Source organism: Eptesicus fuscus, chromosome 14, assembly GCF_027574615.1.
Source record: "Eptesicus fuscus isolate TK198812 chromosome 14, DD_ASM_mEF_20220401, whole genome shotgun sequence".
NCBI lineage: Eukaryota > Metazoa > Chordata > Mammalia > Chiroptera > Vespertilionidae > Eptesicus > Eptesicus fuscus.
Window position 1 is genome coordinate 14,365,152 of NC_072486.1, and position 14,267 is coordinate 14,379,418.

Genomic DNA, 14,267 nt, shown 5'->3' on the forward strand with positions numbered 1-14,267 from the left:
TATAAGACGACTTTTTAACCCAGGAAAATCTTCTCAAAAGCCGGGGTTTTATATGCCGGAAAATAGGGTACCTATATCCCCTGCAAGCCGCTGTCCCAGTGCTGGAACTGAGAGAATACTGTATTTTCCAGCGTATAAAACCCCGGCTTTGAGAAGATTTTCCTGGGTTAAAAAGTCGTCTTATATGCCGGAAAATATGGTATATACTAGTAAAAGCCTTAGCAACCGGCTGACCGGCCGACAGCTATGATGCGTATTGACCACCAGGGGGCAGACGCTCGACGCAAGAGCAGAAACCACAGGCATGGAGACATGGAACAGACTGACGAATCTCAGAGGACGGGGAGAAGGGGCAGGGCGGGAAGAGATTAACCAAAGATCTTATATGCATACTAGTTGCCTGGTGCATGGATTTGTGCACCGGTGGGGTCCCTCAGCCTGGCCTGTGGGGATTAAGCCAAAACCAGCTCTCTGACATCCCCCCAGGGGTCCCAGATTACAAGAGGGCACAGGCCAAGGGACCCCACCAGTACACAAATCCATGCACCAGGCCTCTAGTTTCCATATAAAATGTCTTGCTCTGTTTCAGAAAATCTCTAAGAGACCTGTAAACATAAGAATAAATGCCTTAGTTTTGGAGCATTAAATGGAGTAACTTGTCAGGAAAGTACCCAACAGAGGAACCAAAGTTAGCTCTCCCAAAGCAACGTCTCTCCACTAAGACCAAATTCCTTCCCAAATCAATTAAATTGACTAGATTAATAAATCTCATCATCATCCAAGTTTCCCTGGGAAATCTCTCCTTTTCTGTGCCACAAAGTGCTTCCAGTTATCTCCAACGCTGTCCAAATATCCTCAAAAAGGCAAAACTCACATTAACTCCCATTCATTTTTAAAGTGCATACCAAAAAGCGCTTCGGAAAAAGAGACCAAATTATTAAGTCATTCAAAGACAGTAGGTTAAATTTTCAGAATTATTGGAAGTCACTGCTCCAGAGGCCAAATGCTACAAATATTCTTCAAATTCAAAACAGAAGCACTTTCTAGGCTCTCTACTTACTTGGTCATAAATGCATAATAGATTCTCTTTCCTCATCGTCCAGAAATCCAGTTCCGTTTGAGGATTTGAGTGAAGGCCATTCAGCAGGGGCTGCCCTGAATCTTTCTCTATAATTTCTTGGATTTGATGTGACCATTTAATGACCACTGATTCAATGGCATGGAGCACTGTCCTTTCATCTGGCTCCAAACTACAAACATTGATAGGATTGATAAAACAAGTCAAAACATGTCATCCAAATAAAGATAGGGCAGGTATTTTAACAGGTATTTTATGTACCCATAAACTGGTTTTCTAAATAGAAATACTTCAAAATCAGATCCATTATTTTTCTGACCTCAGTGTGAGTTGTGACATAGTTGTCATTGGTATCTCTCTAACATTAAAAAACATTGTTGCCCGGCCGGAGTGGCTCAGTGGTTGAGCCTTGAACCATGATCCAAGAGGTCACTGGTTCAATTCCCAATCAGGGCACATGCCCGGGTTGCAGGCTCCATCCCCAGTACAGGGTGTGCAGGAAGCAGCCAATTGATGTGTTTCTCTCTCATCAATGTTTCTATCTCTCTATCACTCTCTCTCTAAAAATATAAAAAATATTTTTTAAAAAACACACTGTTAAGCAAAAAATTATAGCCTCTAAACCATTTTACTGAAAGAATATTCTTGACATCATGGCAAGTGTTACAGCTTGCTTTTTAAAACTATACTTTGAAAGGAAATAATACATACAGTGCTTCGGCATAACATTATTTTAAAAACATGATGTAGTTATAATTCTCAATTTTGCTAACAATTTGCCAGATGTCTGATATCAAATGGGTATGTTGGCTCTCCATTTTAATACCCTGATTATACCATGTCATTACGTACTGGGTCCCTGGAGGTTTCGGATCCAAGTCAAATTTTCCCGCAATAGTCGGAATTGGCAGAAGAGTTCTTCCCAACATTTTACCCCTTAAAATATGCATTTTATGTTTCATGACTTCTACGTGACGTTCCGTGTCTTGTGAAATAAAACAGGACCAGGATTTATGGTTGTTCCTATTCGAAAGAATTGGCACTAAAATCTAGAAAGAAAATGTTTAAAAGCAGTTAAATTAATTTACATACAAGGTGCTCCTTAAAGATTTTCTTGTCAAACAAAATCGGCAACAAAACCACTTCATTTCATAAATATGCTCCTATGATATCAAATCTACAAAGAAAAAAAAAGACAAAATCAGCGACCCATTTAGAATTCATAGATGAGACAAATTATTTCAAAGAAGCAATAACTTACTGCTTGTTCATTTGCCCATTTATCAAACATTGGTGAACGCTCTCAATAACTCAAACTCTGCATGAAATAAGCGAAGTCACGTCAAGTAAGGAAACTGCTTTCTTAATGCAAACTGAGCACATTGGCAGATAGATTAATGAAAAAAAAAATCTTTTTGAATCGCATGGAGGCGAGAGTAAATTAACCTTCTCAAGCCCGGATGGCAGGGCTGCGCTGAGATCTGATTTACTAACTCCTAGCCCAGCAGTTCCCAATGCCTGGGGCACAAGAGCATCACCTGGCGATTCTGGTGGGAGCCAGGTGCTAATTCCTTTGAGGTGTGCCCTGGGCGGGGATGTTGTCGAGTTCCCCAGGTGGTTCTAATGTTCTGCAAAGCTTGAAAACCCCTGCTCTGATGCCACCACAGTCACTGAGTACGGTGTTCCTCAAAGCCCGTGCATCAGGTTAGAAATGCAGAATCCCAGCCCACGCGGCCCGCCTCTCCCGGAATCCCCAGGTGGTTCTGATACACATTAAAGTGCCAGTAACATTGGTTTAGGGGGCATTTCTCTAATGTTAAGGGGAGAGGAGGAGGACTTTGAAGGCAACCATACCTAACACTTCGTTTCCATTACTCTTAACCGCTTAGAAACTGACAAGAATCAAAAACTGATTTCCAAAACCCTTTCCAAAGGGTCAGTTTGTCTCTACGCTGAATGTAAAGTTTAAAACCTCTAGCTGGGTACAAGAGCCTATTCAATTCAAGCTGCTTTTTACTTACTTCCATTACTGAGAAAGAGGGAAAAGATGATCCTACAAATACCACCTGTGGAACATGAGCATCAGTCAGTCTCCGTTGCTTTGAGGAACAGCCTAAAAGCTATTACACTCCGGCCATTTGGCTCAAGATCACTGGCTTCTACATTCTCTCTCTTCAAACACACACACACACACACACACACACACACACACACACACACACACACACAACAGAGCTGACCCGAACAATCCCAAGTGTCACTGAGGCCATCGAAAGATTCAAATATTAAAGAGAGGCTAGTACCTCATCTAGGAAAGCAGTTACGTGTCCCAGGGATGAGGCCGGTATCTCTCCAAACAAAACCGTTGGAAAGAAATCGTTTACTCCAGTGCTTTCCGCAATCTTCTTGGCAACATAAATGAGTTTATGTTTTGCATCTCTTGGAATCTGAAACAGGATCAAGATAATTAGTGCGAGTCCAGATGGAGTTTCCATGTTAACAAGCAGAATCTAACTTGTAGCTAGACCGCTGGCAAAGGAACGAAACCCGGATACCTACCCGAGTTAAGGGTTCCATCTCCCTGTGTACTGACAATTTTTTTTTTAAATGAGCTACGACTATAAAAGTAGCACAGCAAAAAGTTTCAAAATTCACAACACCCGAAGGCAAGTTCCTGTTACTGTCTCTCTTCTCTGGGATCCTACTTCCCAAGGAATATTACGACCACATCCAGCGAAGACAGTAACATTTTTGCACTCCGCTGAGGCACTGTAAGACCTAAAGGCTGTAAATCTTGCTGCAAACTTTTCGCATTTGAGAAATACTAATTGCCGATGCTGCACTTGTAGGTGACACTTAACCTTCAAGGGGACGAGCCGTCCACATTGAAAGGGGGCGGGCGGTGGGCGGAGGGAAGAGAAAGGAAGCGGGGAGGAGGAAGGCTCCCCCCCTCCCAATGGCTGGGAAACACCACGTTCGCGCAGGCGACCCCGCACTCCTTTTTCGGGGCTACGTATTCTTCCCTGGGGTGAAGTGGGGTGACGGCAGTCAAGTCACCCGGGCTGTGCCGAACACCTTTTTAAGGAAGTGGCTCCAGGGTGCCCCGAGAGCGAGGAGAGGAAGTTACCTGGCGCCGAAGCCACCTGGCGCCCCCGCCCAGGCCGCGGGGAGAAGCGCTGCTGCCGGTCCCGCTCCGTCGGGCCGAGCAGGCTCAGCTCACCTCCGGGAACTGCCTGCAGCCGCTCCTGGCAGAGCGGGCGCACCTGGGGGTTCTGCGAGTCCCGGGCGGACTTCAGAAAACGTTTTTCAAAGGGCCTGAGAGTTTGCGCCCCGCCCCGCCTCCCGACACCCAAGCAGGGACTACGGGCCTGTCCCCCGCCCGAGTCCCCGTTATGCTGGTCGGGTCCCCTCCGCTCGCTCCTTACCTCCCGGGAGGCCGCGAGCCGCCCCGCGGCGGCGACGCCGAACACCAGGCAGGCGGGGCTGGGGCTCTCCAGAAACTCCGCCAGGACCCGCCGGCGGTCCTCGCTCTCCAGGTGCTGGCTCCACTTCTCCGCCGGGAGCCCCAGCATCTGCTCCAGGCGGCCGCCGAGGAAGCGCACCCGCGCGTCTTGGGCGAAACTCCGAGCTCTCCTGGCCGCCGCCGCCTCCTCCTCCTCTTCCTCCTCCTCCTCCACCTCCAGCACGCCCGCCGCCTCCAGGCCGGAGCCCGGGGTTAGGCGAAGGGTCGGGGCTTCTCGCTCGCCTCGCGCCTCCCGAGCTACCACCGGGGCTGCCATCGGGCCCGTCCAGGAGACGCGGGGCTGGCCGGCTGCGCGCGCGCCCCTGCCCAGCCCCAGGGGGCGAGGACACCCCTCCGCAGAGGCGCCCCTGCAGGCTCCCTACTCCTCCCGCGACCACCGAGCGCGCGCGCGCCCGCCCGCCCTTCCCCACCTGCGGCTACCGGGCAGCAGGCGTCGGCGCGCAGTGAGCCCCGCGGGAGGCGCGGGCGCCGGGCCAGGAGGAGCAGCGCGTCCCGTTTCCCGGGAGACGGAGTCCCCGCCCCGTCCCGCGGGGGGCGGAGTGAGCGCAGAGGGGCGGGGCTTCGGGCTCTGGGCCGCAAACCCGACGGGGGAGAGGCGTGTCCTCGGCTGCTCCGCCCACTGGAAGTCTCCGCCCACTGGAAGTCTCCGCGCCGCGGGGGAGGACGGAGCACGGCCCCGCACGGATTAACAGCTGTGGTTTAAGCAGTTCCATCTTGGGTGGAGTTGATTGCGCTTCACAGGTGTTGAGTGTTTCACAAATGGAAGGCCAGACACCCCTCCAGCAGAAAGGGGACAACTGGCTTGATGGCGGTGGTCTCACCTTACGCTGTGGCCCAGGTTTACCTGTAAAAACTTCAAGCCCTATGCCTCCCCTAAGAGCTATGAAGGAGTGTTGCCCTCAATAACCCATTTATAACTGGTTATTGATAAACAGGTGTTTCCAGCAAGATTCAGAGCCTCAAACAATTTTTCTTTTGGGGACGTTAATTGTCTCTTGCAGACACCTACACGCTTTTCCAGTTACGTGATCAGAATCTTGAATTAACACGGGCTCCTGGAAAGCCTTGATAGTGCTGGGGCTCCAGTGGCTAGTTGCAAGTCTGGAAATCCCTGCAAACACCTCACGGTGCTGCTTATTCCAGCTTTGCGTCCCCGACCCCTGAGGAACAGGAATTCTGTAAATAAGAGTTGTATTAAATTGAAAGTGAAAAATGAATTTCAGATCCAGCAGGAAAAGTTAGATAGTAGTGCAAATATTAAAGTACAAGTTTCAAAAAGCTACATAAGTAACTCCAAATATAGAATGGGCATGTCAAAGCCCCATTAAACTCAGTATTGAGGAAACCAACAAAATGGAGAAGTTGGTTCCAACGAGAATTAGAAAAAGATTTATAGGCAGTGGAGAAGGTCGGTTGGAATAAGATTGCTAAACTAGAAAAATACTTTTTAATATTCTCTAGGGCGATAAAATCTTAACTTTCTGGAGGGGGTTCTTTTTTTGGAATAATTTATATTTCAGAAATAATCTACATCTGTAGTGAACAAAAATAAAAATATTCACAGAGTCTGGCTCCGTAATCAATAGTAAATAACGAGACAAGAAAGGTACATTTCCCTAGATCCGTGGTCGGCAAACTGCGGCTCTTTGGCCCCTTGAGTGTGGCTCTTCCACAAAATACCACGTCCTGGGCGAGTCTATTTTGAAGAAGTGGCGTTAGAAGAAGTTTAAGTTTAAAAAATGTGGCTCTCAAAAGAAATTTCAATTGTTGTACTGTTGATAATTGGCTCTGTTGACTAATGAGTTTGCCGACCACTGACCTAAATAATTAAGTAATCCTTTGGTGGACCAGTTAAACAATGTTAAAATGTGACACCAAAGAGACATGCTGCCTTTCTTTTACCCGATTCCCACATTTTCAATACTTTTCCTTAACAATAGCTCACATTTGTCAAGTACCAGCCAACAAGGGCCATGTACCGTGCTGAGTTCATTTATTTGCTCCACAAATATTTACTGAATGCCAACTAAGTGCCTAGCACTGCTGTCAATGCTGGAACTACACCAGGAAGAGGCAGACCAGGTTCCTGCTCTCAAATCCAGGTATACGCTGGGTTTATACTGGCCAGGCTGGTGCTAGACCAGCTGGGTCTGCATTCCACCTCTCCTAGGTACTAAGTGTATGTGACCTCAGCCGGCGACTGGCCCTCTCGGTGCCTTGGTTTCCTTATGTGGAACAGGAGTACTACCTTACTACCACATTGTACACTTTAAATTTACACAATGTTATGTCAATTATATCCCAACTACAGGCCCGGTGCACAGATTCCTGCATCGTTGGGGTCCCTTGGCCTGGCCTGCGGACGGACATCCCCCGAGGGGTCCTGGATTGGGAGAGGGCACAGGCCAGGCCAAGGGACCCCACCGGTGCACGATCGGGGCCTGGGAGGGACCACAGGAGGACTCCAGGGCATGCCTGGCCCATCTAACTCAGTCCGGATCGGCTGGACCACAGCAGCAAGCTGACCTACCACTCAGAGCATCTGCCCCCTGGTGGTCAGTGCACATCATCGCAACTGGTCCAAAGGTCAAACGAACGGTCGGACACTTAGCATATTAGGCTTTTATTATATAGGATAAAGCTGGAAAAATATTTTAATATGGTATCTCATCTGGGTAATGAGATGAGTATGTGAGGGGGTGAAGGGATAGTAAACAGGATAGAATCAATGGGTTCTGACACTGAGAGAGGTTAAATAACGTTATTCAGTCTCTCCTCTGGGAAAGTAGATTCCTGCGGAATACGTCCAAGGATGAATTCAGACTTAGCCCTCAGGACCAGCCTCACTTGTAAGAGGAGCAGATGATTTCCAGTCTCCAGGAAAAGCTTCCTCAGCCATTTGCTATGCCTAAGATCCCCTCAACCATTGCTCCACACAATTCCTCTGTGAGGGTAAATGATCCAATTGCACAACTCCTCAAATCTGATGAACAGGGTATTTAAAAGAATAGGGAGGTCTCTGGTAACAAAGGAGAAAAGAGCGCCCTGAGGAGAAGAGTAAAGGGCAGCAGCAGAGGAGATGGACAATCACTTCACCATGTGTGTGTGTGCGTGTGCATGCGTGTGTGCGTGTGTGCGTGTGCGTGTGCATGTGTTCCAGCACAGGGCATAGTCCAAGAGGAGGCTGTGCTCTCCAGGGTAGTGCACAGAAAACCCGTCTCACAGCAGCCTACACGGAAGACGGTTGTCATGTCACACGACAGGTCTGGTTGTAGTGAAGTCGGGGTTTGGTTAATTCAGTGACTCAGGGAGGACACTTGTTCACATCTCTTTTCTGTGGTCTCAGTAGCTCAGTGAGTCTTCCATTCGTGGTTGCTGAGTGGTAATGATGCTTTCTGGCCCTCCGTGTAGGTGACAATGTTCAGAGGCAAGAACAGGGAACGTCTTCACTTTGGAGCGGAGAAAACTTTCCAAAACCCCCCGGAAGTCTTCCCCCTACACCTGACTGGCTATAATTACATCCCGTGCCCATGCCTCAACCTTGCATTTGTCAAGGGCGATGAGACCTCCCAGGTGAGCTTCACTTCTCACAATCCAGCACCAGCCTCCTCTTACGGATATGGCCGCTAGGAGGAGCCTGCAAACTCTGGGCTCTGTTCCCCAGGGCAGGGGGGAAGCTGTCCATTGACAGGTATTTCTCTCAGGTGCCCCCAATACACAGAGCATCATGGAAAATATCATGTTAATCTAACATGATTCCCATGAATTGCAAGCCTTTATTACTTTTTTTAAAAAAGTGTGGCTAAACATTAAAGGGACTTTATTCTTGGACAAGCCCTTGACTGAGGTCAACTTAAGATTTTGAAAGGAGAAAAAGAAGAACAGGGGAAAGTTGAGAAAATGTGATTTGAGGAATTTTATTATCTGGATTTTCAGAGATATCAAGACACAGAAACAAGGGGATGAAGGGCAAATGCGACAGGGAGCTGCTGTGTATGTCCTCAGACACGTCACAGGGTCGGCAGAGAAGGGTGACATGCCACTGAAAACACATTCACGCAAGTCACAGGAAGGAACGTCAGTGTGGAAGGTCAAGCCCGTTCAAAGCAAAAAGAAGGAATTCTTACCATTTGCAGCAGCATGGATGGACCTGGAGAGTATTATGCGAAGCGAAATAAGCCAGTCAGACAAAGACAAGTACCATATGATTTCACTCATATGTGGAATCTAATGAATAAAATAAGCTGATGAACAAATAGATCCAGAGACACAGAAGCATGGAACAGACTGACAAATTTCAGGGGGAAGGCGGGGATGGGATTAACTGAGGAATTATATGCATATATGCATAGCCATGGACACTGACAATAGAGTGGTGAAGGCCTGGGAAGGGGGGGTGGAGGGGTTCAATGGGAAAAACAAACAAACAAACAAACAAACAAACAAACGGGACATTTGTAATACTCTCAACAATAAAGATAGAATTTTTTAAAAGACCCCCCTCAAAGCAGACATACAACAGTTATGTTTTCTTTCCACTGTTGGTTTTGACTTTTTCTTTTTTTTAAAAAAAGGGGGGGTGGGCTAAAGCATCTTTGCAGAGAATAAGCATGAATTTAAGAATTAAAGGGGGAAATGCTGTAGAGCAGTGGTTCTCAACCTTTCTAATGCCGCGACCCTTTAATACAGTTCCTCATGTTGTGGTGACCCCCAACCATAAAATTATTTTCGTTGCTACTTCATCACTGTAATTTTGCTACTGAGACCCACAGGTTGAGAACCGCTAGCAGGGTCGCCTAAGACCATCAGAAAACACAGATATTTACATTACGGTTCATTAACAGTAGCAAAATTACAGGTATGAAGTAGCAACGAAAATAATTTTATGGTTGGGGGTCACCACAACATGAGGAACTGTATTAAAGGGTCGCGGCGTTAGAAAGGTTGAGAACCACTGCTGTAGAAAAACCAATGGATTTGCAGAAAGGCATAATTTTGCAATACAGGGTGAGACAAAAGTAGGTTTACAGTTGTTCATGTAGAAAATACAATAATTAATAACAACACAAGAATAAACTGTGTTTCGCATGCTCACAACTGTAAGCCTACTCTCCCCCCCCCCCCCCCGCCCCGTATTTAGAGAGAAAATACCGAGGTGCACTGGAGAGGACTGACAGAGGCCAGGAGCTAGCCAGCAACACCGCAGGGCTGTTGAGAGGAAATCCTCTCCAGCACTCGGTCTCATCTCTTCCTGCACAAGTATATGTGCTCTGCTTTGCATTGCGGTGATCTGCACAGCTCTCTTACGTTTCCTGATTGGGAACTCAGCCCTTTGGAGGCAGGCACTGCAAGGGGCCATGCCATTTTTTAAAATCCCCGGCAGCATCTAGCCTAGACCTCTAGCAATATTTTTGCTCAAATATTTGTTGAATTGAAAAAAGCCCTTCTGATGGAAGGAGATTTGACTTGGGATGGTGAGCACACACACAATATACAGATGATGTATTATAGATGTGTACCTGAAATTAATGTAATTGTATTAACCAATGTCACCCCAATAAATTTTTTAAAAGGGGGTAAAAAAAAAAGCCCTTCTAAAAAAAAAATAATGCCAGGAAGAAAAGGACTTCTGTGACCCAAGCAATTTCAGTCAGGGAAAGAGTTAGAGCCCCTGAAGGGAGAAGGGAAAAAGAAATCTATAAAAAGAGACTAATTAAATTACAGGCGATCCGAACAAGCAGGAAGCTTTATTTTAGACGCACGAGTTCCAGAGAAGATTTAGAGATTAAATAAATTCATCAAAAGAACATGAAAGGGAGTTAAGTTGTAGGGGGTATAAGCACAATCATTTGTGAATCTTCCCTGAATCGTATTAAACACTAGAGGCCCGATGCACAAAATTTGTGCAAGGGACTTGGCTCCCACTGCTTTGTCCGGAAGGTCGTCTGGAAGGACGTTGGGTCTAATTAGCATATTACACTTTTATTATTATAGATTCCTGCTTGTTAAACCTTTCTTTGACATCAGAAATGAGGAGCCAGCAGAGAAGGTGCTCAGAGTCCCACAGGTGGGAACTAAGTGAGGATTAGGGGTCCCTCCCAGAGTGAAGGCACCACCCACATATGTAATTAAGCATTGCATCTGTCTAGTGTCAACAGTTTACTAAGCCCTTTCACAGGTGATGGCTGATCTAGTGGAGATATTTGAGGAGAACAGTGTCTCCTTTTTCTTTTATATTTAATTATACAGTACATCCTTTATATTTACATTATAAGCCATCATAACATCACAAACGTTTCTTCCTAAGCCAGTAAGCACTATTTGCATTCTTGCTTTTCTAGCTAAATATATATTTATATTCCTAACATGCTGGTAGTGAATTGTTCCAGGATATAGGGAACCACACATAACTAGAATATTCCCGCATCTCCAAGGATTAGCATGTCCTCTTTAAGGCCCACGTCCTGCCAGCACCAAGAAGCCCCCACCACTGTCCCAGCATTCCCAGCCCCTTATAAAGAGGGCGGGCATCTTTGTGACACAGGAAGGGTGGCCCGGGCTGGGGAAGGTTAGGGTTGCCAAAGCATTCCTTCAGATCCCACCAGGGGTCTTGCCCTGCGGCTACCCAAGCCCTTCACTCCCCCCGTAAACTGAGGGGGCAAATCCGGTAATTCCCTGTGAACCTCAGTAGTTTTGTCCTGAAATGGTCAACGAAACTGCAATTGGCAAGATCAAGGTCTTGGTGAAGAAAGGGGGTTGATGGAAGCAGAAGGGAAATAGCAGACATAGCTCTACGTGTATTTCATCGATTCTGTGCTGCACATCTTTTCACTTTAGCATCTCTGAAACTGGGGTGTGTCTGACATTTGTGGTCTGCAGACAGGCATATCCGTTGTGGTTATTACTGCTCAGACATCTGCAGCAAAACTTGCAGAACAGAATGTCACTGGCGTGGAGGAAATCCCTGGACATGATCGTGGAGCATTTGATTAAGAAGTGCTGCATCATTCCTGCTCCTCATGGCATAGATGGCATTGGTTGAACATCAATGTCTCCTGGTGTATTAGTCATCTCTTGCTGCATAACAAATAACTCCCAAAACTTAGTAGCTAGAAACCACAAACAACTAACATTAGCTCACAGACTTCCTGTTGGTCAAAAATCTGGCAGTGGCTTAGCTGGGTGCTCTGGCTCCGAGTCTCTCCTCAGGTTGAAGTTAAGATAGGGCCTGGGGCCGAGACCGGTTTGGCTCAGTGGATAGAGCGTCGGCCTGCGGACTCAAGGGTCCCGGGTTCGATTCCGGTCAAGGGCATGTGCCTTGGTTGCGGGCACATCCTCAGTAGGGGGTGTGCAGGAGGCAGCTGATCGATGTTTCTCTCTCATCGATGTTTCTCTCTGTCCCTCTCTCTTCCTCTCTGTAAAAAATCAATAAAATATATTAAAAAAAAAAAAAAAGATAGGGTCTGGGGCTGTAGTCACGGCTAGAAGATCCACTTCAAGGTCACTTAGGTGGCAGCTGTCCAAAGGTCAGCTAGTCTGTGCAGTCGCATGCTGTTGCAGCCACTCCATTTGATTCTGTTCATTAGACGCAAGTCATGTGTCCACACACACGAGGAGCGGAATCAGGCTTACCTAGCTATCCAAGGGAGGAGGACCAAAGAATTTACGGACATAGCTTTAAAACCACCACTCTTGGGCGAAAACGTGATTGAAAAGTTAGTCACTGAATAGGGCTTAATTTTACAAGGTTATCTTCCTGCCGACATAATTGTAGAAAGTGAGAGGAAGCAACTACAATACAAAGCCAGAGTAAGTTATACACTTAATTCTGACTTTTGAACTTGTAATTAGAAATATATGATGCCTCACCAAACACACCACACACATTTCGCACATACATACATGAATCTCACAAATAAGTTAAAATAAAACATAAAATAAAGCTTCAAAGACATAGTTCAGTTAAAGGTATAACCATTTACAATATTTCTTTTTTTTTTTCATTTACAATATTTCTGAATTGAGTTGGAATCTTTTTCCAGTGAGCTTATTGTTTGCCTTGAAAATTATTTCCCTCACAGCAGTTTTCAAACTCGTCAGGTTGACCAAACACTTGGAGATCATGATGGCCTGTACACAGCACCGTGAATTACTGATGTATTTAATTCCAACATGAAATTATACAAGCTAGGAATGATTTTACCAGGAGAAAGTAGAACTTTATTATGGCTTCTACATCTCAAAAATAATACTACCAATAAAATATTTATTAAACCACATTTCATAGCAGGACAATAAATAACACAACTTGAGCCAAGCCAACCTTCTAGAAAGGCATGATTCAAAGACTAATGAATGTTTGAGACAACTGCTCACGTTTAATTTCCTCCTCTTCCCTGTAATTTGCTTGTGTGTGATCTTTGCTCCCAGCGTCTGACTTCCTGGCTCTCTGACTCTGACTTGAAACCTGTTCATCTTCATTTGGCCCAACATGATCTGAGCTTTGGCTCCTCCCTGTAACTGCATGCTTAATGCACGTCTGCCTCTTCAAGGCCAGCCCCAGGAGCAGGGCGAGGGGATCGCCAAGTGCCCCAGAAACCTAGGGATGCAAGGAGGCAGGGTTAGTGCAGAAAAGAGGGACAGCATCCTCTGTGCCTGAATCTGGCACAACAGATGCTCAATAAATATACTGACTGACTGACTGACTGAACAACAGGATCTCCAAAGGCAAGCGTGGAAACGAAAGGGGCAAATTGGATTAAGTACAGGATCCGAAGCCAAGGTAAGAAAGTGAAATACACAAGAAGGCTGGAAGCGGAGAGCAGGAGCTAGCCAGAGGTGCCTCTGAGTCTTGGCAGGACACTAAGCCAAGTTTGGCTGATTTGTTTGTATCCTATCTTATTCCACAAAGAATCTGAAAAGCTAAGTGAAAGTAGCTTAGAGCTCATAAACATAGAACATCCTATTATTCTTTTCTGAACCAAGGCTAAGAGGAAGTTGTCTAGAATAAGAAAACCTTTGTACACCAAATTGGACATTTCCTTTTTTGTGACTGTAATTTGGTAGGAAGCTGAACACACAGAGGTACTTTATCCCTGTAAACTTGAGTCCGTTTATGATTTCAAATACAGAAAATTATTCTCACATACATCCACAAAGTTACTGAACCACACATGAGCAACTGTTTTTCCAGTAACCGGTTTGCTTGGCTCACTCATTTGGTTGTCTGCTATCACTTTGAGGTAGGCAAGTAGTAGTTGGAATTAACATTTCAAAATTAGAAAATAACTAGGATTTGAAACCTCAATTTTGCTTGGCATTAGGGGAAAATAGCCACCATATAGTTTTGAGATACAGCACCCCAAACTAGCTCATAGACAGGCAGATAGTTTGAGAAAAATAGACAGAGTTGGATCAAGAAATCCCGACTGAAATTTCTCCCTTGTTTCTTTTCATACATTGAAAAGTATTCTTGCCTTTTTTCCAACGCACTGTCGTTTTGGACCAGCTGGGAAATATCCCATGCCCTCCATCTTTTGGGTTAACTTATCATTAACAATACTTCTACTGGACATTATTGTCAGGGGCATGATAGAGGTATCTTATTTGATCCTCTTAACAGACCTGTGTGCTATTATCCCCATTGTGAGTGGGCCTCGGCCCTCC

The 14,267-nt window shown here is 46.0% G+C and overlaps 1 protein-coding gene across 1 annotated transcript in view; it reads right to left on the reverse strand.

Moving 5' to 3' along the window:
- Positions 1 to 4,857, reverse strand: part of DNAH11 (dynein axonemal heavy chain 11) — a 200,692-nt gene extending 195,835 nt beyond the window's left edge. Inside the window, exons 1-4 of the mRNA XM_054726107.1 lie at positions 4,504 to 4,857; positions 3,382 to 3,525; positions 1,931 to 2,127; positions 1,061 to 1,250 (exon numbers count right to left, since the gene is read on the reverse strand). Of these exons, the coding sequence (XP_054582082.1) occupies positions 1,061 to 1,250; positions 1,931 to 2,127; positions 3,382 to 3,525; positions 4,504 to 4,857 (885 nt within the window). The remainder of the gene's footprint in view (positions 1 to 1,060; positions 1,251 to 1,930; positions 2,128 to 3,381; positions 3,526 to 4,503) is intronic.
- Between the last annotated feature and the right edge of the window lie 9,410 nt (positions 4,858 to 14,267).